Source organism: Pelobates fuscus, chromosome 11 (genome assembly GCF_036172605.1).
Source record: "Pelobates fuscus isolate aPelFus1 chromosome 11, aPelFus1.pri, whole genome shotgun sequence".
Taxonomy (NCBI): domain Eukaryota; kingdom Metazoa; phylum Chordata; class Amphibia; order Anura; family Pelobatidae; genus Pelobates; species Pelobates fuscus.
In genome coordinates, this window is record NC_086327.1 from 39,357,506 (window position 1) to 39,380,533 (window position 23,028).

At 45.2% G+C, this 23,028-nt stretch overlaps 1 protein-coding gene across 1 annotated transcript; it reads right to left on the reverse strand.

Annotated features, from left to right (window-relative positions):
• Positions 1-262: 262 nt before the first annotated feature.
• On the reverse strand, positions 263-21,488 carry LOC134578118 (dickkopf-related protein 4-like). The gene is made up of 5 exons (XM_063437114.1): positions 21,234-21,488; positions 17,848-17,940; positions 12,751-13,066; positions 9,220-9,367; positions 263-937 (listed from the first exon to the last, which is right to left on the reverse strand). The coding sequence occupies exons 1-5, from the start codon at positions 21,357-21,359 to the stop codon at positions 604-606; spliced, it is 1,017 nt and encodes a 338-aa protein (XP_063293184.1). The 5' UTR covers positions 21,360-21,488; the 3' UTR covers positions 263-603.
• Between the last annotated feature and the right edge of the window lie 1,540 nt (positions 21,489-23,028).

Consider the following 23,028-nt stretch of genomic DNA (forward strand, 5'->3'; position numbering starts at 1 on the left):
TTTAGCTATGTTCATGCTGATCATAGCACATAGTCCATAGCACATATGACATCGTCCATGCCCAGAGTTGAAGCCTCCAGATCCAGAGTTGAATCCTCTGGGCCCAGATTTAATTAATTTGGTCCAAATTCCAGCCATCCGGCAGCAATCAATCAGGCTGAAGTCTGGCCCAAATTCAAGCCTGTTCGGGGCCTGATTTACACAATCCAGATAATTTTTAATTCTGTAATTCTGCATAATGTACAATAAGTAGGACATCATAATAATGCTATAATATTATTTATTGCCAAACAAACAAAAAACCTATAATGAGCAAAAATAGATAATCTTTACAATTTCAAAGATAAGTAATCTAACAGTGCTTTTCAATAAAGAGAGAATTGAAGTGGGAATTGAAAGTGAATTGAAAGTGAATTTAAAATTTTATGGCAAAAGAGATGAACTGAAAAATTCTCCAAGGCATCTATTGTTCCAGTTCACTTACGTTGACCTTCAATTTAAAATTCATTTTGAATTCAATATATTTCCCACTGTAGTGAACAACTCTATAAGTTTTTGAAATATAATCTTTTTACAAACCTATTAGAGACAACAAACGGAAGATCAATAGAACCCAGGACCTAAAAATTGTCCCATGTGCTTGGCAAGTTGTTTAAGTTCCTGAAATTCAACTTGACTGGGCTCAGAGGGTTCATTAACATGTTCTTCAAATTGCATGTTCTTCTCACTCTCCAAGCTACCCACCCTGACATCACCAAGCATATTAAAAGCGTTTTCAGCTTCTCTCCCACTTTCTACAGCAGCCTTAGGTAGGCCCATTGCTAAGTTGTCATACTTTACAGTCCATGGCGCCAGTGTTTGCAAAATGTGTTCACTTCTGTAGGCGGTGAAATCTAGTACATCATCTGGCTTCTCACAAGTAGGAGATAGGAACAACCTTTATTAAAATAAGGAAATAAGTGGAATTACCACCGATCATGGTTATAGAGAAAAACAGTTATACATGGTTAATCATTAAAAGGAGAATTGAAGGTGAATCCAAAGTGAATTTCAAATTTGAGGTCAAAAAAGCTGAAATGGAAAAATTATCTAAGTCATCTATGCTTTCAGTTCAGCTACTCTGGCCTATATTTAAAATAAACTTTGAACCCTGGGTCATGGTTTGTCTCCATCTGTGCAGACTGCCAGGTGTGGCCTCCCTTTTGGGAGATCTGGCTGTTCCCAGTAATGTTCTCTACCAGTGGACCACTGCAGTTTGACACCGGTCAGTTCGTTTTGAAGTTTATCATGCATCTCAGGGGGGTGACATCGTGCTGACTAACCTGCAGTTATTTGCCTCATCCGTAGCTCATTAACTGGCCTAAAGCCCTTCCTATCATCAGCTTCAGGGTCAGTTCTTTGTTGCTGTTTCTGGAAGTATCCTACCTACTCCTGACTCTCCGGTCTTGTACTTCTATTTTTGGACTATAATTTATGCATACTAGCTGCCAGCCCTGATCTGTGGATGTGTCTTATACTGTGATTTTGGATTTTCCTTTGTCTGTACAGCACTTCCAGATCTGCCCCCGTTCACTATCATGAGGATTTATCTCACTAGTCACCATGGACTGTGATATTTTGCAAAGGTGAGCATTATCTCTGCACTCTGGACTCCAACCCCAGGTAAGCCCTGACACCCTAGTGAAGAAAAGATTTGATGAAAAACCTGTTGCTCTGTTTGATGAAAAACTCTGTTGAGTTTACCTCTACAGTCTAACAGAAAGATTTAAGGGTCTTGACCCAAGAGCCCAAAAGAGCTAGAAAGACACAATGCCCAAATGGTTTACTGCTGCTTCCTATGTGTGTAAGAACTTGGCATACATTGGGGCCCTGTGAAGAAGGAATTCGATGTTTGAGGTAAAAGAGGGCAGGACAGTCATATGACTCACAACAATGGTAATGCCCTAGGGGCATAAATGCACACCAGGCTGCCTTTCAATCATAAAGACCAGCCCACTGAGGGCAGACAATGCAGAGAGCACCTTTTCAAAGAACAGAGCCAACTTGGGGAAGCACTCCACCAGTTTTTATGTGGCAAAAAATGTATTTGCAGTAGTTTAGAAACACTGATTCTTTTTCTTGAGAGTAGGGTGGTAAGCCAAAACATATAGGAAAATATAAGTGTATCCTTAGGTCTGTAATAAAGTTCAGTCCCCCCTTTTGGTAGCTGTTTAGAGAAGCTGACTTCTAGGCATGTCAAAAATATGGGTCTGGTTTAACTATCTGCCCTGTTTCAGCAGGTTTTGCACATGCCTAGTGTCCTTTAAGAAGGTATTTTAGACATTTCCATTGAGTTGCCATTGGGGCAGCAGAGACAGCTTTTCATGAGTGGATGCACACTATTGGCCTCACTATGCATGAGGCCATCACTGGCTGATGGCACCAGGGGGTAGTGTTACAGTGCCCACAGTAGAGAGAAGCAAAAAGCTATCTTGGAAGCAGCACAGAAAGAGCACAGCGGCAGTAGCTCCTGTCCCCTGCCAAATGTGTATAATATATTTTTCTCTCCTCTATAGCCTTAGTGATAGCCTGAGGGGAGATTATTTACTTAAATATATAATTAATATATATAAAGCCAAGGAAGCCCAGGGGTGACAAACGAAGGGGGGCATTTCTGACACAGAGCACTGTCCTGCCTGTCATAAATAGTTTGAATAACTCGTACTGCACATACCCACCATCTTCATTAAAGTGCTCAGTCACTCTACAGCTGAGACCTGAGATGTTCTTGCTTTGCTAATTGAAAAGGTGTGAAGCTTCAAACTGCAGGATTGGGGCTGTGACTCTGAGGGCTGATGTGATTCTGATTTCAATCTGTTTTAATCTATAATGATTGTTGCTTCTGTTAGCCATGTCAGCTACTTCTTGGCTCCATATTACTGCTGCAGATTAATTATATTGCCAGCTGCAACGGTAATAAGGAGTCTATCAGTATTCTGCTGCTTTAAACCTCAGTGCACTGTGTGCTGAGAGCTTAATAGTGAGTCAGGAGAAGCTGACATGGTTCGAGTCTATCAGAATCTTGATGCTTTAACCATGTGCCCACTGTGTACTGAGTGCTAATAGAGTAGTTGACAATTTTCACCAAACCAGCAATATTTACTAGAAAGCTGGAGCACTACTGAAGATGAGATCATGCAAGTCAGAGCTTAGAGAGGATAAGGAATATAGAAGAGAGCAAAAGCATTTAACAGAGTGGGCCATGATAGCCATGGGTGGTGACAGACAGGGGAGAACTTTTTATCTCCCCTGCCGGCACTATGCAAGTGTGCCATGTGCCATGTTGGCCAGTGGGGAGATCAAAGATCTCCCTCACCGGCCCCCTGGCAGTGTGGTGCGGCAGCCAGCACAGGAGGGAGAGCATACCTGGGAGCTCTGGCCAGCAGCTGTGCTGGGTACCTTTCGCAAGGTCTGAGCATTGCCACAGTTACCATGGCAAAGCTCCGATCTTTCCAGGGTGAACTCTAGCTGAGCTGCAGGCCAGAGTTCTCTCCCCACTTGTATGGTCAGGGATTACAAGTAATGTCTCCCCTCTCAGGGCAAATGTAAGAAGGAAGGGGGGATACAAGTTTTTTTTTTTATTAAATAAAACCAAATCTGCCCCACACACACAAAGCTTCTAAACATATTCACACACAGCACCCCTCACACACACACACACACACACACTGCACCCCCCCATATACAGCACCTACCTAACACACACACACAGCACCTCTCTCAGACACACAGGACCCTTTACACACTGCATCTCTCACACATACAGCACTCCTCACACACACAACACCCCTCACACACACTGCACCGCGCAGACACACACAGCACCACTCAGGCACACAAAGCACCCATCTTGTACTCCTCTAACACGCAGCATCCCTCTCATACACACAGCACCCCTCTCACACACACCTCACACATACTGCACCCCTCTCACACAAACAATTCACCCCCACACACACACATACAGCAACCCTCAGACACACACAGTACCCCTCACACACACAGCACCCCTCACACACATGCACAGTACCCCTCACACACACTGCACCTCTCAGACACACACAGCACCCCTCTCACACACATACAGCACCCTTCAAACACACATACTGCACTCTTTACAACACAACTCCCTTCACACACAGCACACCTCACACACACATTGCACCTATTACACACACTGCACTAGATCCAGTACACAACTTTGGATCAGCTACCCACACACACACATTAGATCCCATATACACACTCTGGATCCTACATACACACACAAAATATCCTGTAAAGACACATACTGCACCACCTACATACAGAGGCGGCTCTCTAATTAGGCGATTTAGGCGGCCGCCTAAGGCCTCGCGCTTGCTGGGGCCTCGCGGCCGCCTAAATCGCCTTATGGCAGACTGCACTGTCGGGTCCTCGGTCAGTGACCGAGGACCCGACAGTGAGAGGGAGCCCGGCGGCTTGCCCAGTATGCCGCCGGGTGGCCCCTCCACATGGTCTGCCCACAGGGAGAGCCAGCCTCTGATCTGTAGCTCCGCCGAGTGCAGAGCTGTAGATCACATAATGTGGTTCTCGCGAGCTTACAGAGCGTTGCCGCGGGTTACCACGGCAACGCTCTGACAGGCGCTCGCGGGAACGAGGTCTGCAGCTCTCGCGGAGCTGCAGACAGAATAGCCATCCCACCGGACCACCAGGGACTGCTGCCACTGGACCACCAGGGAATTTTATTACAAAACAAGGTATTTTAGTGTGTGGAGGCTTGTCACAGCCTCCACACACACTGTCCCTAACACTACCCACCCTCACTGCCCCAACACTGCCCACTCTCACTGTCCCAAATACACTGCCCACCCACCCTCACTGCCCCAATACTCCCCACCCACCCTCACTGCCCACCCTCACTGCCCCAACACTGCCCACCCTCACAGTCCCAAATACACTGCCCACCCACCCTCACTGTCCCCAACACTGCCCACCCTCACTGCCCCAACACTGCCCACCCTCACTGTCCCCAACACTGCCCACCCTCACTGCCCCAACACTGCCCACCCTCACTGTCCCAAATACACTGCCCACCCACCCTCACTGTCCCCAACACTGCCCACCCTCACTGCCCCAACACTGCCCACCCTCACTGTCCCCAACACTGCCCACCCTCACTGTCCCCAACACTTCCCACCCTCACTGTCCCCAACACTGCCCACCCTCACTTCCCCAACACTGCCCACCCTCACTGTCCCAACACTGCCCACCCTCACTGCCCCAACACTGCCCACCCACCCTCACTGCCCACCCTCACTGCCCAAACACTGCCCACCCTCACTGTCCCAACACTGCCCACCCACCCTCACTGTCCCCAACACTGCCCCAACACTGCCCACCCACCCTCACTGCCCCAACACTGCCCACCCACCAACACTGCCCACCCTCACTGTCCCCAACACTGCCCACCCACCTTCACTGTCCCCAACACTACCCACCCACCCTCACTGTCCCCAACACTGCCCACCCACCCTCACTGTCCCCAACACTGCCCACCCTCACTGTCCCAACACTGCCCTCCCACCTACATACACTGCCCCAACACTGCCCTCCCACCCTCACTGCCCATCTGCATACACTGCCCCAACACTGCCCTCCCACCCACACTGCCCCAACACTACCCTCCCAGTCCCACCCTCACTGCCCACCTACATACACTGCCCCAACACTGCCCTCCCACCCACACTGCCCCAACACTACCCTCCCACCCCCACTGCCCACCCACATACCCTGCCCACCACATCCACTGCACCCACGTTGCCCTGCCAGCCACATGCCCTGCCCCCACACACACTGACCACCACATACACTGCCTCCCACACTGATGACCACACTGACCACCACACACCCTGCCCCCCACACTGACCACCACACTGACCCTCACATGCCCTGCCCCCACATGGCCTGCTCCCTCACTGACCACCACATACACTGCCCCCACACTGACCACCACATACACTGCCCCCTATATACCGTTCCCCCACTCTTACCACCACATACACTGCCCCCACACTGACCACCACAGACACTGCCCCCACAATAACCATCACACTGACCACCATAGACACTGTTCCCCACACTGTCTCCCATACACTCTGCCCCCACCCAGTTTCTCACACAAAATGCCCCCCACTGTCACACACCCTGCTCCCCCACACTGTCTCCCACACACTCTGCCACCCACAAGGTCACACACCCTGCACTCACTACACTGTGCCCCACACTGTAACACACCCTGCCCCCCTCACTGTCACCCACTCACACCCTGCCTCCAAAACTGTCACATTCATCCACACTGCTCTCTCACCCTGTTACCCTTTCACACACCATATTGTCAGCCCCCAACACTATGTCACCAATACATACAGTCACGCCTCCCACACACTGCCCCTGCACACACTGTCACCCTTTCCAACACTGCCTCCCACACTTTCACCTACCCACCGTTACAATTCCACACACATACAGCCACCCCCCACACTGTCACCCCCACATGCTGTCATGCCCCCTTCACCCAGCCTTGCTCACATTAACCTCTCCTAATCTTGTCACTCTCACCCCCTCCATCCATACCACAATTACCAGCCCTTGCCCTTCTACACTCACCCTATCACATTAATACCCCTAATCCTATCACACTCATCGTCTCTCATCCTGTCACACTCACCCCCAACCCTGTCACACTCATCCTTTTTCACATTAACCCTTTCACTCGTGCCCAACCATGCCACTCGCACCCTGTCACATAATCCTGTCGACTCACTTTCCCTCGTCTTGTCACACTCCCTCCTCCAGCTGTGCAACACATAACCCATAACCCTGTCAAACTTATCCCCCCTTCACCCTATCACATTAACTTCTCCTATCCTGTCACTCATCCTGCCTAGACATGCCACACTCACCCTGTCACATAACCCTCCCTCGTCCTGTCACTCTCACCTCCCCATTGCCCTGTCACACTTTCTCCTTCAACCGTGCCACACTCACCCCAACGGTGAATACAGAGACTAGCTCTCTGTATCCAGAGCTGCAAGCCTGTCATACATTATAACAACAGCTCATTATACACACGATGCAACCCCTATATGTTTTTTTACTATGAGTGTTAGTGGGGGGCCTCTTGTTTGAGTTTCGCCTAAGGCCTCATAAAGTCTAGAGCCGCCACTGCCTACATACACACTGGATCCTCTATGCACACACTAGTTCCCATGTAAGCAAACACATACTACATTCCCTAAACACAAACTCTCTATAACCCAACACACACTACATCACCTCTACACACATACACTACAGCCCCTATGTATACACTCACCACATCCACTAAACACACTAAGTCCCCTTTACACACACTCTCTCACTCTCTACAGCCCCTAGCCACAGATATTACGCCACAAACACAACATAACTGAAACCGACCTATTTACACAATACTACACCACAATCAGCTCGCTCTACACACTCAATCCTACAAGCAGGCTCCAAACACATGCACAATTCGCTTTCCTGGCCATTTTGCCCTCTGGTATCCCAGAGACATCAGAGACAGGTTACAAGCAAACACAGCGCAAGCATGTTAATAAATTTGCTTTCGCTGAGCAGAACAAATACCTTTTTCTTATGCTACAGCTCTTCAGCAGGGCTCTGTGTTCTGCCCTGGAAGAGCAACAAACCAACAAGCTCACTTTGAGAGGGGGCGTGCTTGTCATTGGTGATGACAAAACCCCTTTCTCTGTCCCCGCCCCCTTCTCAGTGGGCTGCTGTGCTTAAAAATGCCCGGACTGAATTTTTTGTTCCCAGTTCGGCCATGCTGTGTGGGTACCTCTGTATTGCAGCTCTGTGTAATCCATCACAGTGATCCCGGTTGTGTGGCATAGTTATGTTATCTTATTAGTGTGCTATGTGTGATTTATCTGTATTTTCCTCAGCTCTACCTGTTGTATGGGTATCTCTATAGTATACCCAGCTCTGTGTATTGTGTAGATATCTTTGTATTGGGCCCAGCTTGTTTTAATGTATGAGCATCTTGGTATTATGCTCAGCTCCCTGTATTGTATAAGTATCTCTTTACTGTATAGAGAGAAGTAAAATTCTGGGGAAGGAGTATCGCGCCCACCATCTTAAAACTTCACCAGCCACAACTGGAGCCATTATGGTGCCTCTGTCACAATCTGCCATTTAATAACTAATGTGAAGTTAAGCTCTGCCTTACACCAGGGCTCGAGTCCTGCAGGAACGCGTGGGTACGGCGTTTCACTTTTTTCACAGCAGGAACGCCGTTCCCGTTGTTCCTGCCCCCAAATACCACCCCATGTTCCCCCTGTCATGGGGGGGCCACCTAATGGCCACACCCGGCGGGCGACTGTCTCCCTGTCAGACACGGCAAGGGAGCTGTGTTCTCTCTGCTCTGCTCCCTAGCGTGCCGTTTGCTGATGCCGGGAGCCGGAATACGGCATCATATTCCGGCTCTAGGCATCAGTGGATAGCCCGCGCGGCGAGAGGGAGAAGACCAGAGGGAACACAGATCCCTCGCCGCATCTGACAGGGAGCCAGGTGCCCGCCCCACTGGACCCCAGGGACAGGTCCACGTCACCTCTCCAGGTAGGGAGGCTGGGTGGACATTTTTACATTTTAAAAAATAATAATAATTTGTGTGTCTGTGAGTGTATGTGTGTGTGTCTGAGTATGTGTGTGTCTGTGAGTGTGTGTGTCTGTGAGTGTGTGTGTGTCTGTGAGTGTATATGAGTGTGTCTGTGATTGTATGTGTGTCTGTGAGTGTATGTGTATGTGTGTCTGTGTGTGTGAGTGTATGTGTCTGTGTGTGTCTGTGAGTGTATGTGTGTGTGTGTCTGAGTATGTGTGTGTGTGTCTGTGAGTGTATGTTTGTGTGTGTGTGTCTGTGAGTGTATTTTTGTGTGTGTGTGTGTGTCTGTGAGTGTGTGTGTGTATGTGTGTGTCTGAGTGTGTGTGCACACCCGTCAGTGTGTGTGTATATGCATACGAGTGTATATAATTTTTAGGGGGATGGATCTTGGGTGAGTTCCCACACTTTATACACCATACAAATGCAAAATTGTAGCAATTGTTTTATTTTCCATATTCTTCCTTTTCTTTTTTTTTGATCTGTCACAATCTTACCCTTTGCTGGTGCAAACCAGGCCCTCGGTACAAGTACAATAGCCAGAAAGAGGACCAAAGGCCGAACCCTCGCCAAAAAAATTTATTAGTTGGTTTCCACATTGGTCTCCTTCAGCTGGAAAAGGAATGCAAACTGGGAACTGGGACACTAGAAGCAAGGGGAAGACATACAAAATAAAAATTGTAGATATTGCATTATCGTGTTGAGTTTTAAACGTGCCATTACATTTTTATTATTTTCTTTATATATTTAAATATTCTGTTTGCTCCCAAATTCTTTTTGAAATAGACACTGTTCTATGTTCCTTTGCAAGCAAGGAAACACAATGTGGCTGTGTTTGATAGGGTGTTTAGCATCTTGGTGATTTTTACTTGAATTTTAGCTACCCAAATCAGCAGCAACAGTTAACACTACTACCCAGGATTACTTGCCACTGCAAGTCTGGAGGGTCCATGGCATGCCCAGTAGGAGTGAATGTATACTGGCCAGAGCTAAATTGTCCCTCTCCAATGGCTATTGGCAAGTTTACATTTTCAGCCTGTTTAATATTTATAAAGATAGATTTTTGTCATTTTTAATTGGTTATTTAGATTAGTTTTCCATGATTTTACAGTTCATACAGTTACATAAAATTCAGCCATTACAAGAAAAGCCACCCTTGACAAAAACAAATGTTTTTTTAAACTTTTTTTTTGTGTTTATTTTAAAAACAATGACCTCAATTTAATAAACTTTTCAATAGATTCCATACCGTAAAAATAACTTTAGAATGATTTATCTACAGAAGCCACCATTAAAGTGGGAATCTGTGAAGATCAATCAATTGGAAAGTTTTTATGAGAGTATTGAATCATTTGGAAAGCTTATTAAATCAAGGCCAATATCTGCAATAAGCAGCTGCATTGTTAAGATTTCTCACTGGTTACATGATTACTGTCATCATGTCACAGTCCACAGCTGCGGCTCAGAGTTAAAGGGATTCTCTAGGGTGTATGTAAAATCTATTTTTAATTCATTATAGAGATGCAGCACACTAGATGTAATTGGGAGTATGGCTTTGTAGGAGTCAATGATTGAGGTGATATTACATGAGAGTGCATCGTATTTCATGTAGGGGTGACGTGTACTCCTGGTTATCCAAATAACCATTAGGTAATAATAATAATAATAATAATAATAATAAAATAACCTTGTAATCCCAGGCTTCCCAACAATCTCTCACTCATTTGGGCAGTGGAGTGCTCAGTACTGTGGAGTAGCCATATAAACAGCACAAATATCATCTACTGCTCAAAAAATTCTTAAATATAAATAAAACAAATATATCAGGAATTGCTGAAACAGTGAGGTAAAAAAGTATTTGAGCCCCTACTGATTTTGAATGTTTGTCCACTGACAAAGAAATGATCAGTCTATAATTTTAATAGTAGGTGTATTTTAACAGTGAGATCCAGTGAAATCCAGAAAAACGCATGTCAAAAAAGTTATAAATTGATTTGCCTGTCAAGGAGTGAAATAGGTATTTGAACCCCTATCAATCAGCAAAATTTCTGGCTTCCAGGTATCTTTTTGTCACGGTTCTCGCCGCGACATCCAGTCTGCCAGACGAGGCCACCCCAGAAGTGTCCAGCAGGGAATTTGAACCCTGGACTTTGGCTTCTTGTATCCTGCTCTTTTGCCACTGTGCTATCTAGCCATTCATAGGTGTCCTTGCCTTGTTTCCAGCACTGGGAGCTGAACTTACCCGTGGCTGTTCTAGCACACCTGTATCCCATATTAATTAATAAAAGCCTGCCTCACCTTGGGAAGGGTGTCAGTTCATTGACTTTGGTTCCCTTGTTTGGTTCCTGTCTCGCCGTATCAGCGTTCCAGTATTTCCTGACTGATTCTGGCTTCTGACCTTGGCTTTCCTCCTGGACTACTCTGATCTCTGGCTTCCCTGATTTTGGCTTTCCTTGACTATGCTTCTGCTAATCCCTGCTGTCCTGCGATTTTGAGCATTTTTCCTGGAAAGCCCCCGTGCACAGACTCACAGGTCAGGTGGCGTCTTACCTGGTCACCCTGGTCTGTGTCTACTTTGCAAGGGTGAGCGTATAACTCTGCTAGCTGGACTCCCCATCAGGTAAGACTCCTTACACTTTTATACAGGTAACGAGCTGAGATTAGGAGCACTCTCTTAAAGGAAGCGGTCTTAATCTTAGCTCTTTACCTGTATAAAATACACCTGTCCACAGAAGCAATCAATCAGATACCAAACTCTCCACCATGGCCAAGACCAGAGCTATCCAAGGATGTCAGGGACAAGATTGTAGACCTACACAAGGCTGGAATGGGCTACAAGACCATCAACAAGCAGCTTAGTGAGAAGGTGACAACAGTTGGTGCAATTATTTGCAAATGGTGGAAACACAAAATAACTGTCAGTCTCCCTCGGTCTGGTGCTCCTTGCAAGATCTCAACTTGTGGAGTTTCAATGATCATGAGAACGGTGAGGGATCAGCCCAGAGTATCTTGTTAATGATCTCAAGGCTGCTGGGAACAATTGGTAACCCATTACGCCGCGAAGAACTGAAATCTTGCAGCGCCCGCATGGTCCCCCTGCTCAAGAAAGCACATGTACAGGCCAAGCTGAAGTTTGCAAATGAACATTTGAATGATTCAGAGGAGAACTGGGTGCAGTTGTTGTGGTCAGATGAGACCAAAATCGAGCTCTTTGGCATCAACTCAACTCGCAGTGTTCTGAGGAGGAAAAATGCTGCATATGACCCCAAAAACACCATCCCCACCGTCAACCATGGAGGTGAAAACATTATGCTTTGGGGTGTTTTTCTGCTAAGGGGACAGGACAACTGCACCGCATCAAAGGGATGATGGACGGGGCCATGTACCATCAAATCTTGGATGAGAACCTCCTTCTCTCAGCCAGGGCATTGAAAATGGGTTGTGGATGGGTATTCCAGCATGACAATGATCCAAAACACACAGCCAAGGCAACAAAGGAGTGACTCAATAAGAAGCACATTAAGGTCCTGGAGTGGCCTAGCCAGTCTCCAGACCTTAATCCCATAGAAAATCTGTGGAGGGAGCTGAAGGTTCGAGTTGCCAAACGCAGATGACTTGGAGAGGATCTGCAAAGAGGAGTGGGACAAACCTGGTGGCCAACTACAAGAAACGTCTGACCTCTGTGATTGCCAACAAGGGTTTTGCCACCAAGCACTTTTGACCCCAAGTCAAAGGGGTCAAATACTTATTTCACTCATTGACATGCAAATCAATTTATAACTTTTTTGACATGCGTTTTTCTGGATGTTCTTTTGTTATTCTGTCTCTCACTGTTAAAATACACCTACTATTAAAATTATAGATTGATCATCTCTTTGTCAGTGGGCAAATGTTCAAAATCAGCAAGGGATCAAATACTTTTCCCCCTCACTTTAATACATTAATGTGTTCCATTTATTGTTGGTAATGGTTTGCGGAATTTTAAGGTTAATATTTACAGTGAAAAAAAGCAGTGAACAGGATCTTACTTTCTGTTCTGGAGCAGCAGAATCCAGGAGCGCAAGGGTCTTTGCCTGTACCACATCTTGTTTCGTTTTCATCATTGCTTGTCCAGTTATCACCAACGCCTGTCTCATTATCACCATCGCTTGTTTCGTTACCACCAATGCTTGTCCCGGTATCACCAGCGCCTGTCTCATTATCACCATTGCCCATCTCATTATCACCAGTGTTTGTCTCGTTATCACCAATGCTTCTCCCAATCTCATCACTGCTATCTACTTCAGTGCACCTTCTCCAAATGCAGGTATGTCCAAAGCAGCATTCATCATCTTGCTCACACTCCTGGATCATCAAAATGTCAAAAACTCAAAAAGGAACTGTTCTAAGCTATTTATCCTATACAATATGAAAATAATCCTGTTAATTATGATAATTCTGTTGATGATGAAGATTACATATAATGCCAGTGATAATGCTGGAATCCACATGACGCTAGAAAGCTATTATTAACCGATTCCACTGGTTCAAGTTCATATGACATTTAACATTATAATAATGAAGTAATAAGACACTTCTCCATTAGTGTTTCCATATGACTGTTGGAATGTTAAAGGATCACCATAGGGTCAGGAACACAAACATGTATTCCTGACCCTATAGTGTTAACACAACCATCTAGCCCCCCTGGGTCCCTCATGCCTCGATAAATATAGCTAAATCTTACTGTATTCAAGCCTGAAGCTGCAACTCTGCATGCTGTTAGACTCAGAAAAACAAGCAGTCTGCTGACATCATTAGAGGTGGTGGCCTGATCCAATCACAGTGCTTCCCCATAGGATTGGCTGAGACTGACAAGGAGGCAGATCAGGGGTAGAGCCAGCATGATTCAAACACAGCCCTGGCCAATCAGCATCTCCTCATAGAGATGAATTGAATCAATGAATCTCTTTGATGAAAGTTCAGTGTCTGCATCCAGAGGGGAGGAGACACTGAATGTTTGGATGCATTTTAGGCAGCCATGACCCAGGAAGGATCTCTATCGAATAGCCATCTGAGGAGTGGCCAGTGAAGTTATCACTAGGCTGTAATGTAAACACTGCATTTTCTCTGAAAAGACAGTGTTTACAGCAAAAAGCCTGAAGGGAATCACCAGAACAAATTCAATAAGCTGCAGTTGTTCTGGTGACTATAGTGTCTCTTTAAGATATGAAGGACACCATATTCTAATAAATATTGGGATTTATTTTTTTTAAATTAAAAAACCTATACAGGGATAGGATAAACCCCCACGTACATAAACTTATTCACCCAGATCAGGTTGGCTTCATACCCTCCAGACAGGCATATGATAACACCAGACGGACCTTTGACCTTCTGTGGGTAACTACACACCGACAAATCCCCACCCTTTTCCTATCACTCGATGCCGAAAAAGCATTTGACCGACTGCTATGGCCTTTTCTCTTCGCTACCCTACACAAATTCCAGTTCCCTGACCCAATCCTAAATGCTCTCCAAATCCTATACTCCGCACCAGAGGCGAATCTTTTAATCCCGAACGCCCAACCTCCCTCATTCCGCATCTTTAATGGGACGAGACAGGGCTGCCCCCTCTCCCCACTCCTGTTTGCCCTCTCATTGGAACCCCTACTCCAAGCCCTACGTATAGACCCAACAATAGCGGGAGTACGTGTTAGAAAAGAAGAATATAAAGTAGCGGGGTATGCGGATGACTTACTCCTTACCATTACGGATCCCACTAACTCGCTCCCCCCATTGTTACGTACTATAAACGATTACTCTCAGGTTTCAGGCTACCGCCTCAACCTGGATAAAACTGAAGCGCTGCCAATACAAATCCTTCAAGAGGACCTCGACGCACTAAAAACTGACTACCCATTTCACTTCAACCCCACGCACATACACTACCTGGGTGTCGACCTACCAGCAGACGTCTCCCAGACATACCGACTCAACTACTCCCCCCTATTACAAAGAGCGAAGGCTGACCTTAAAACTTGGGAATCCCACTCTATCTCCTGGCTAGGGAGGGTAGCATGCATAAAAATGAATCTCTTACCGAGATTTTTATACCTATACCAAACCCTACCGGTTCAAGTAGCAACCAAAGACTTTAAACAACTACAAACACAAATTGACCATTTCATATGGGCCAACAGGCGTGCTAGGATTAGGAGGGACACCCTCTATCTCCCGACAAGATCGGGGGGCCTTGGTCTACCCCACTTCCTCCACTACTTCCACGCAGCACAGCTAGCGCAGATTCAAGCACTCCATGCCCCTATAGGGTTAAAATGATGGGCAGACCTCGAACATGACTTGTTTGGCCAAGATTTCCCCTCCCTCTATATCTGGGTACCAAAACGAGCAAGACCACAACTCCCACAAACCACACCGGCACTCAACACTTCCATAACTCTCTGGAATAAACTCTCCATTAAACATGCACTCACGTCAGACCCCTCACCCCTAACACCAATCCTGAGAAATGAACACTTCACACCAGGCATGACCCCAAAAGACTTCGCACACTACGAAGACAATGACCTAATCAGGACATATCAATTTTTCCAGAACCAAAAAATCATTGCGTTCACGGACCTACCACAAACTAGACCACTCACCACGCACGACTTCTTCCGATATCTGCAAATTAAAAACCTGCTGGAAACCCCTACATATAAACAAGCCGGGCTTACACCCCTCACCACCTTCGAAAGATCATGCATCCATGCCCCAATACAAAAAAGCCAGATCTCTACAACATATACCCAACTGCTCAAAGTGACAAAAACCCAACCGTTAGGGTATGTCTCAGCATGGGAACGGGACTTGGGACCCCCCACCGACCCCACAGACTGGTCCGCAATCTGGGAAGCAACAGCAACGGTAACGATATGCGTGACCCACAAGGAGCAGGCATATAAAACCCTTATACGCTGGTACCTCACTCCGTTAAAACTCAAGCAAATGGGACTTTCCACTTCGGATAGATGCTGGAAAGGGTGCGGTCAAAAGGGGACATACTACCACCTATGGTGGGAATGCCCACACATAACACAAATTTGGACGGACATAGTGGCCCTGGCCTCGAGAGTCCTACACGACTCCATCCCAAGGGATCCGTGGCTATGGCTGCTATCTAGACCGCTAGAAAACACACCACGAGCTCACAACAAACTCCTAGCCAAACTAGCCCTGGCCACTAGAAGGGCCATTGCCACCCACTGGGGCTCGCCCACAGTCCCATCAATCATCGACATAAAGAAAAAAATGAACGAAGCTAGGTCGATGGATAGTTTATCCGCACTCATTCACGACACCACAACACATTGTAATTAAATCTGGGACCTATGGCTCATGGAACCCACCACAGCCACCTGAGACACTAAGACTCCGAGATTACCAAGACCGAGCAGCACGACCCACAAACCAAACCGAAACCACACTCCCCCTCCCCCCCCCCAAAAAATAAAACAAAAAGTAAAAAAGGTGAACCCCAACACGAACCCAACCCATTAATCCCGACTGGAAGGAAGGAATGAACCGACCGCAGAATTATAAGACACGTAACCAATCAAGAAAACAGATATATACTCGCAAATAGCCCATGGGGCCCACAACCACAATCAAATTTACGAAAGAAACGAGTAAACAGGCACAACACCAAAAGGCCACACACTACGAAGGTCAGGGACGCCGATCCCCCCCCCCGACCCCCCCTACAGCCCTACCGAGAACTCCAATAAATGGAGTCTCTCTATCACACCTCACCCACAAAGTTATCAATGACTTGATAAATCCTTATTATTATTGTTTTTACTTTTTGTTCTTATTTTTATTTTTATATCAAGTCTGCAATTTCTACCCTTTTTGCTGTTCCAATGCTACTCACAATTGCATCCAAACTTAATTAGCTATGTATAATTGTATAAAACTTTGACAGGACAGAACTGCAAGGAAAGTAACTAATGTCGTTCCACCAGACAACAATCATTTTCTTTTTCTGTATAAACTTTTCTGTATAACGTTGTACTATTGAATTGTTTGAACTTTGGCTTTTGCACAAGCCCATGCATTACCTCTACACGACATTCATGTGATTGTCTGTTATGCCACTTGAAAAATAAAGAATTACAAAAAAAAAAAAACCTATACAGATATACTCATACCTATTACGTAAAGAGTTGCATTTGAAACTCTTCCGTTTTTTGTTTTTTTATTCTGCCAGTGGAAATAGGCCAAAATACAACGAATAGGTATTGGTATAATATAGGTTGGGCCAAAATTCATAGAAGGATTTGACAGGTAAATAACTTATTTTTTAGTAGTTCAGTTTTTTGTTGCAGGTACAATTGCAACTGAGTCTTGGGAGATGCATCATGGGTCATTTCATGAAGGAACAACAAGTAAAAGTAGTGGAATTTTTTTTTCCAAAACTGAGACAACTGTTCGGTTTTCAGATAATTTAAAGAAATTCCCAGATGTAATCTCATTGAAATTGGTTCATTGATAAAAGTTATTAACTCCTCAAACCCTATTCTGAATGTTGGCCCACCCTGTATAATTCATTCATTCATTTTATGGATTGGGATGTTCTGAGAAATGTTTGGTGACTTATCAATAACAATTTATATAACCAAAATGTAATTTAGAACAAGAACAATGTATCTTATGTACACAGACTGATTTCTAAACACATTTATTGTAGATTAAAGGCACATTACTGTACTGTGGAGCTCTGTTATAGACTCAGACACACCAACAACATGGAACCCCTAGAAAAGATGGACATTAGGCTAGAAAAGAGGAACCTAAGGATTTGGGCTCAAAATAGGGCAGCCCCTCCTAAGTTGGGACACTTGGGAGGTATGGATATGTACCCAGGTGCTTGGTGGCCATAGATTTAGATGCTTGTGAGCCACTAGTAAAACATTGGAAGACACCTATGGATAATTAGGAACAAAATGCAAAAGTAAACTACATGCAGAACAGCACTAATTATATTACAGACTTGATTTGGATCATATATCTTGAAATATTCATAAATTAATCAGATCACATAGCATTTGCTTTTCAATAAAAATCAATAGATCTCTCACCCTTTCCTTTGGTTTACATTCTTGGCATTCTGTGGTATAATCTGTAGAATGGCAATACTGATTTTCCAGGCAGTCACTGGAACTATTGCATGTCTGCAGAGACAGAGAGAGAAACAACACAGTGCCATAAATAGTACCAGTCCCCCGTAGGGCAATGAGATAGCTATCTCGGAACGTCAGGCAATCTTTAATCTTTATAACCCTCAAGGCTTGCTGAGAATTATGGGAAATATAGTTTACAAAACACATGGATAATAGGACTCTGTGTTACATGAATATCACATAAGTGCTTCCCTCCAGACCCCCCAGTATAAAGCGTTTATAGAGGGTCTATAACAAAATGAAGATCCACCAAAACCAATGGACCTTTAGGCTGTAAGAAGCAATGTTAGCTCGTGAATGTAGGAAGCAAGGATGGGATAGGAGAATAAATCCCTCAGACAATTTAGTGGAGGCGGTGAATGGACTAAGATCCCTTTACTCATGATCGTATAGGTTTATATAATCATATATATTATATATGTTTTGCTGTTTAAGAAAGATGAGAAAAACAAAACATTTCAAAGGGGCTGATTATGTTCTCAACATGCGCATCCTTCCTTGCTGGATAATATTCATGGCAATCAGAAAACAGAGCCTTTACATACCAAAAATACTGCTTTTTAATATAATTTTCATTTATAAAAATGGAATGGAATGACATTAACTCCGCCCAGGTTTACCATATGCTGCTGACTTCCATTACTTAGCAACAGCACAAATGATGATTAATGTAACCAATTGCCAAGAGTGCTAATTATCATTTAACAAGTCTGGTCACCTAACTGGTTACTCTCTTTAATGTAATGACACATATAAACAGAGCAGGTTAGCTACCTGGGTAACGTGAATGAGGTCAGTGATTGTTCCTTGTGACATTATACTTGTCTCTTCCTACAGCATTAGTCACTTTGATTAGTATGTAAACACTACATACCGCTAACTGTCTAACATTAAGTGAGGAAGTCATACAAAAAATATCCTTTAAATTCCCCTTAAAGAGGAACTTTAATTTCTGTGGAATTTACACTATTGGATAAAAATAGGGTCTGCAAGGGAGGTGGGGGTTAGAAACGTGCAGGGGCTGCAGGAAGGGGGAGGAGTGTGAGACACATGGAGGAAATGCAGGGGAGGGGGAAGAAGACACATGGAGGGGCTGCGGGGGGGGCAACATATGGAGGGCGTTAGGGGAGGAGGCGACACATGGAGGGGTTGCAGGGGAGGGGGGATACACATGGAGGGGCTGCAGGGGAGGGAGTAGACACATGGAGGGGCTGCAGGGGAGGGAGTAGACACATGGAGGGGCTGCAGGGGAGGGGGGAGACACATGGAGGGGTTACAGGGGAGGGGGAGACACATGGAGGGGCTGCAGGGGAGGGGGAGACTCATGGAGGGGATGCATGGGAGTGGGGAAGCACATGGAGGGGATACAGGTTAGGTGTGACACATGGAAAGGCTGCAGGGGAGAGAGGGGAGACATATGGATGGGCTGCAGGGGAGGGAGAGATACATGGAGGGACTGAAGGGGAGGGGGAACACATTGAGGGGCTGCAGGGGAGGGGGAGATACATGGAGGGGCTGAAGGGGAGGGGGAACACATTGAGGGGCTGCAGGGGAGGGGGGGACACATGGGTGGGCAGCAGGGGAGGGGGAACACATGGAGGGGCTGCAGGGGAAGGAGAGATACATGGAGGGGCTGAAGGGGAGGGGGGAACACATGGAGGGGCTGCAAGGGAGGGGGAAAGAGACACATGGAGGGGCTGCAGGGGAGGAGGGAAAGATCCCCAGGGAGGGGCTGCAGGGGTCAGAGGTGAGAGACATATGGAGGGGCTGCAGGGGGGACTAGGGGGTAATGAGATGCTTTAGGAGGAATGAGACACATGTAGGACTGAGTGGGAGAAAATATGACACTTGGGGGAAATGAGACACATGGAGGGGTGGGGGCCCCAGGGCAATTTTTTGCCCTGGGAATCCGTGGCTTCTAGTTACGCCTCTGTTTGTTTCCATAGCTTTGAGGATGGAGGAGAGTGAATATTCTTGGATCTGGCTGCAGTAGGTGCTGGTTGATGGGAGTCCTAGGCAGGTCCAGGTTTTTACTCTGCTCTCCCTGTCCTCTCTCTGCCTCCTCTTCTCCCTCTCTCTGTAAGCTGGGAGAAAGGGACTCACTTCCTCCCAGGTAGATCTTTAACCCCTTAAGGACACATGACATGTGTGACATGTCATGATTCCCTTTTATTCCAGAAGTTTGGTCCTTAACGGGTTAAGGGGCCCGGTCTACTGCGCTGGTAAAGGTTCCCAGCACCCGACTAGGACCCGATCAGAAAAGCCCATCGAGTGACCTTACATTTGAGGGATACTTTGTCTTGTGTATTTTTTCTCTGCTTCTATCTTATTTAAGTGTGCTACTTCACTTTGCCACAAGAGGCCCTTTGCAGCACTGTGTAATCATACTTTGATTGTTTGATCTGTGATTGCTAAACTATACCACTTCATCAACTGCTGGTCACCTAATAAATATATTACTATTAATTTATAACGTGTCAACCCATTCTGGGGAGTTGCACCAGTAAGGTTCAGTAAGCTATAGTTGTTCTGGTGACTATAGTGTAATTTAAGTCCCACTGATTATGGTTACGAATTACACTGACTGCAGCAGCCTCTAGGTCTGGTTAAATGGTTACTCAAACATTGTTTTAAAGTGAACCTGTTATGTAAAGGAATATATATATGAGATATAGAGATATATGATGTATTCTATGTAAAATAATGTAACTTACTAACCTTACCCCTGTTACTTTATCAGCACTGCAATCTTCAGGGTCTTACTCTTTTAACACCCACCTAGAGTCCACCTGTGTTCCCCTGCTGACTTCTGTGGTTTGACCAAAAATGGCTTATCCCCAAATGGAGGGACAGCACTAGGTAAATCTAGGCACTATAACCAACTCAATTAAAAAAAATGGTTACAGTGCCTACAGTTTCCCTTTAAGATTTGGAACCCCAGAACAGGGCAGTGTACTCATTTAGGCTCCCATCACTCTCTGCCATATTTTAGTTGATTGACATTAAAGTAAATTAAAGTCCACAGCATCTCCAGTGACCAAATTTAGAGCCGTCATAGTGATTAGGGGGGACACTGTACCCCACTCTCTAACAGCGTACACTGGTATAACTAGCACTTTAATAACACAATGTTCAAATCAAGGCACCAATACAGCATCCCTAGAATGAAGGGCAATAATAGGCATGTTGTGTACGGAAAATAAATGTTTAAATATAAATTATTTATAAGCAATTATTTGTACATATCTACATGCAAGAACCCTGGTTTTGGATATGCTCGTTACCTGGTGAATGGCTGTCTCTTTCCTGTGTTCTTCACTAGCCCCATCAGTAAGGTTGTGGTACCCAGCTGGAAGAGAAGATACAGAATTCAGCATCAGGACCACAGCAAGTCCCACTAACACCAACATATCTAGACTGGATAACAGCCACAAACAGGATCACATCTACTTCTGTATATATATGTAAAAAATAACAAAATAAATGTAGTAAAATAAATCAGAATACAAGCCAACGTGTGTTTACTGAGAGAAGGTCAGGGCATTGCTAAGGGATTTGCTGCATAACAAAATAAGCTTTTCAGAGCAGGCTGCTTTTCTGAGAGCTCCCCCTGCTGGATGTTAGTAAATAGCACATGTCCTATAGGTACAACAGTAATGATTCTTTTAAAGAAAACTCAGTTCTTGTCTTTATAGTAAATGGAGACATGTAGAATAAAAATAAAATTGCTCCTCAGTTGCCAGTGCTATTCTAGCTTGATTCCATCTGATTCAAAAGTTTAACGTTTTATAGAATGTAAGCTCCTTAGAACAGAGCCTTTACCTCTTGTCTCTCTTAATTTGTGTATATTTATTACAAATATACCCATTCCATAATTGTAAAGCGTTATATAAATGCTAATGATGGTGATCATGTGCCCATTGACAGGGCCGCCATCAGGGCATGACAACCATAACCGTTGTCATGGGCCCGGCGGTCCTGGTTGGCCCCGAGCCCCACATTCATTATGTGCACATATATATATATATATATATATATATATATATATATATATATATATATATAGCGATTTTCACTATATATATGTGCACAGAGGGCCCCCTGCTACCTGTACAATGAAGAGGGGGCCCAGCAGCACACTCTGTCCTCCTTTCCAGCTGCTCTCTGTCTAACTTTCCTGCACCCTGCGGCTGCCAGAGCGTTCCCACTGGTTACTATGGCAACGCTCCGCACAGCACGCAGGCCTGTCTCGTGAGAGTTAGTCAGAGAGGAGCTGGAAAGAAAGACAATGTGTGCTGCTGGGCCCCCTCTTCAATGTACCGCGGCTGGCTCCCTCCACCATGCCACTGGATCAACAGGAAATGCGATCTCCCCCCTCCCTGGCACGGTAAGAACCAGGGAGGGGGGAATAAAATTGAAATATATACAAATAAAAAACAAATATATATTCCCCTCTCCCCTATTTTACACACACACTGAATCCTTACAAGCACACTCTGCACTACACACACACACTACATTCACTAAACACACTCTGCACTACACACACACTACATTCACTAAACACACTCTGCACTACACACACACACACTACATTCACTAAACACACTCTGCACTACATTCACTAAACACACTGTGCCCTACACCTACACTACATTCACTAAACACACTCTGCACTCACTACAAACACTACATTTACTAAACACACTCTGCACTACACACACACACACTACATTCACTAAACACACTTTGCTCTACACACACACACTACATTCACTATATACATTTTGCTCTACACACACACACACTACATTCACTAAACACACTCTGCACTACACATATGTTATGGTACTTTTTAGCAGTAAACCAAAATGTTTAAATGTCTATCTGTTCCTGTCCAAATCAATAAAATTGAATTGCGTATATACGCTGAAGTAATTAAGTCTGACACACAAGGTTCAGGTTAAAATAACTTCGAGAAAGTTTATTGGCAAGTGATTAAAAAGCGGACACGCAGGCCCTTTTAAGAGACATTTTACGTCATCATTGATTATTAGAATATCAGCAAATAAACATCAT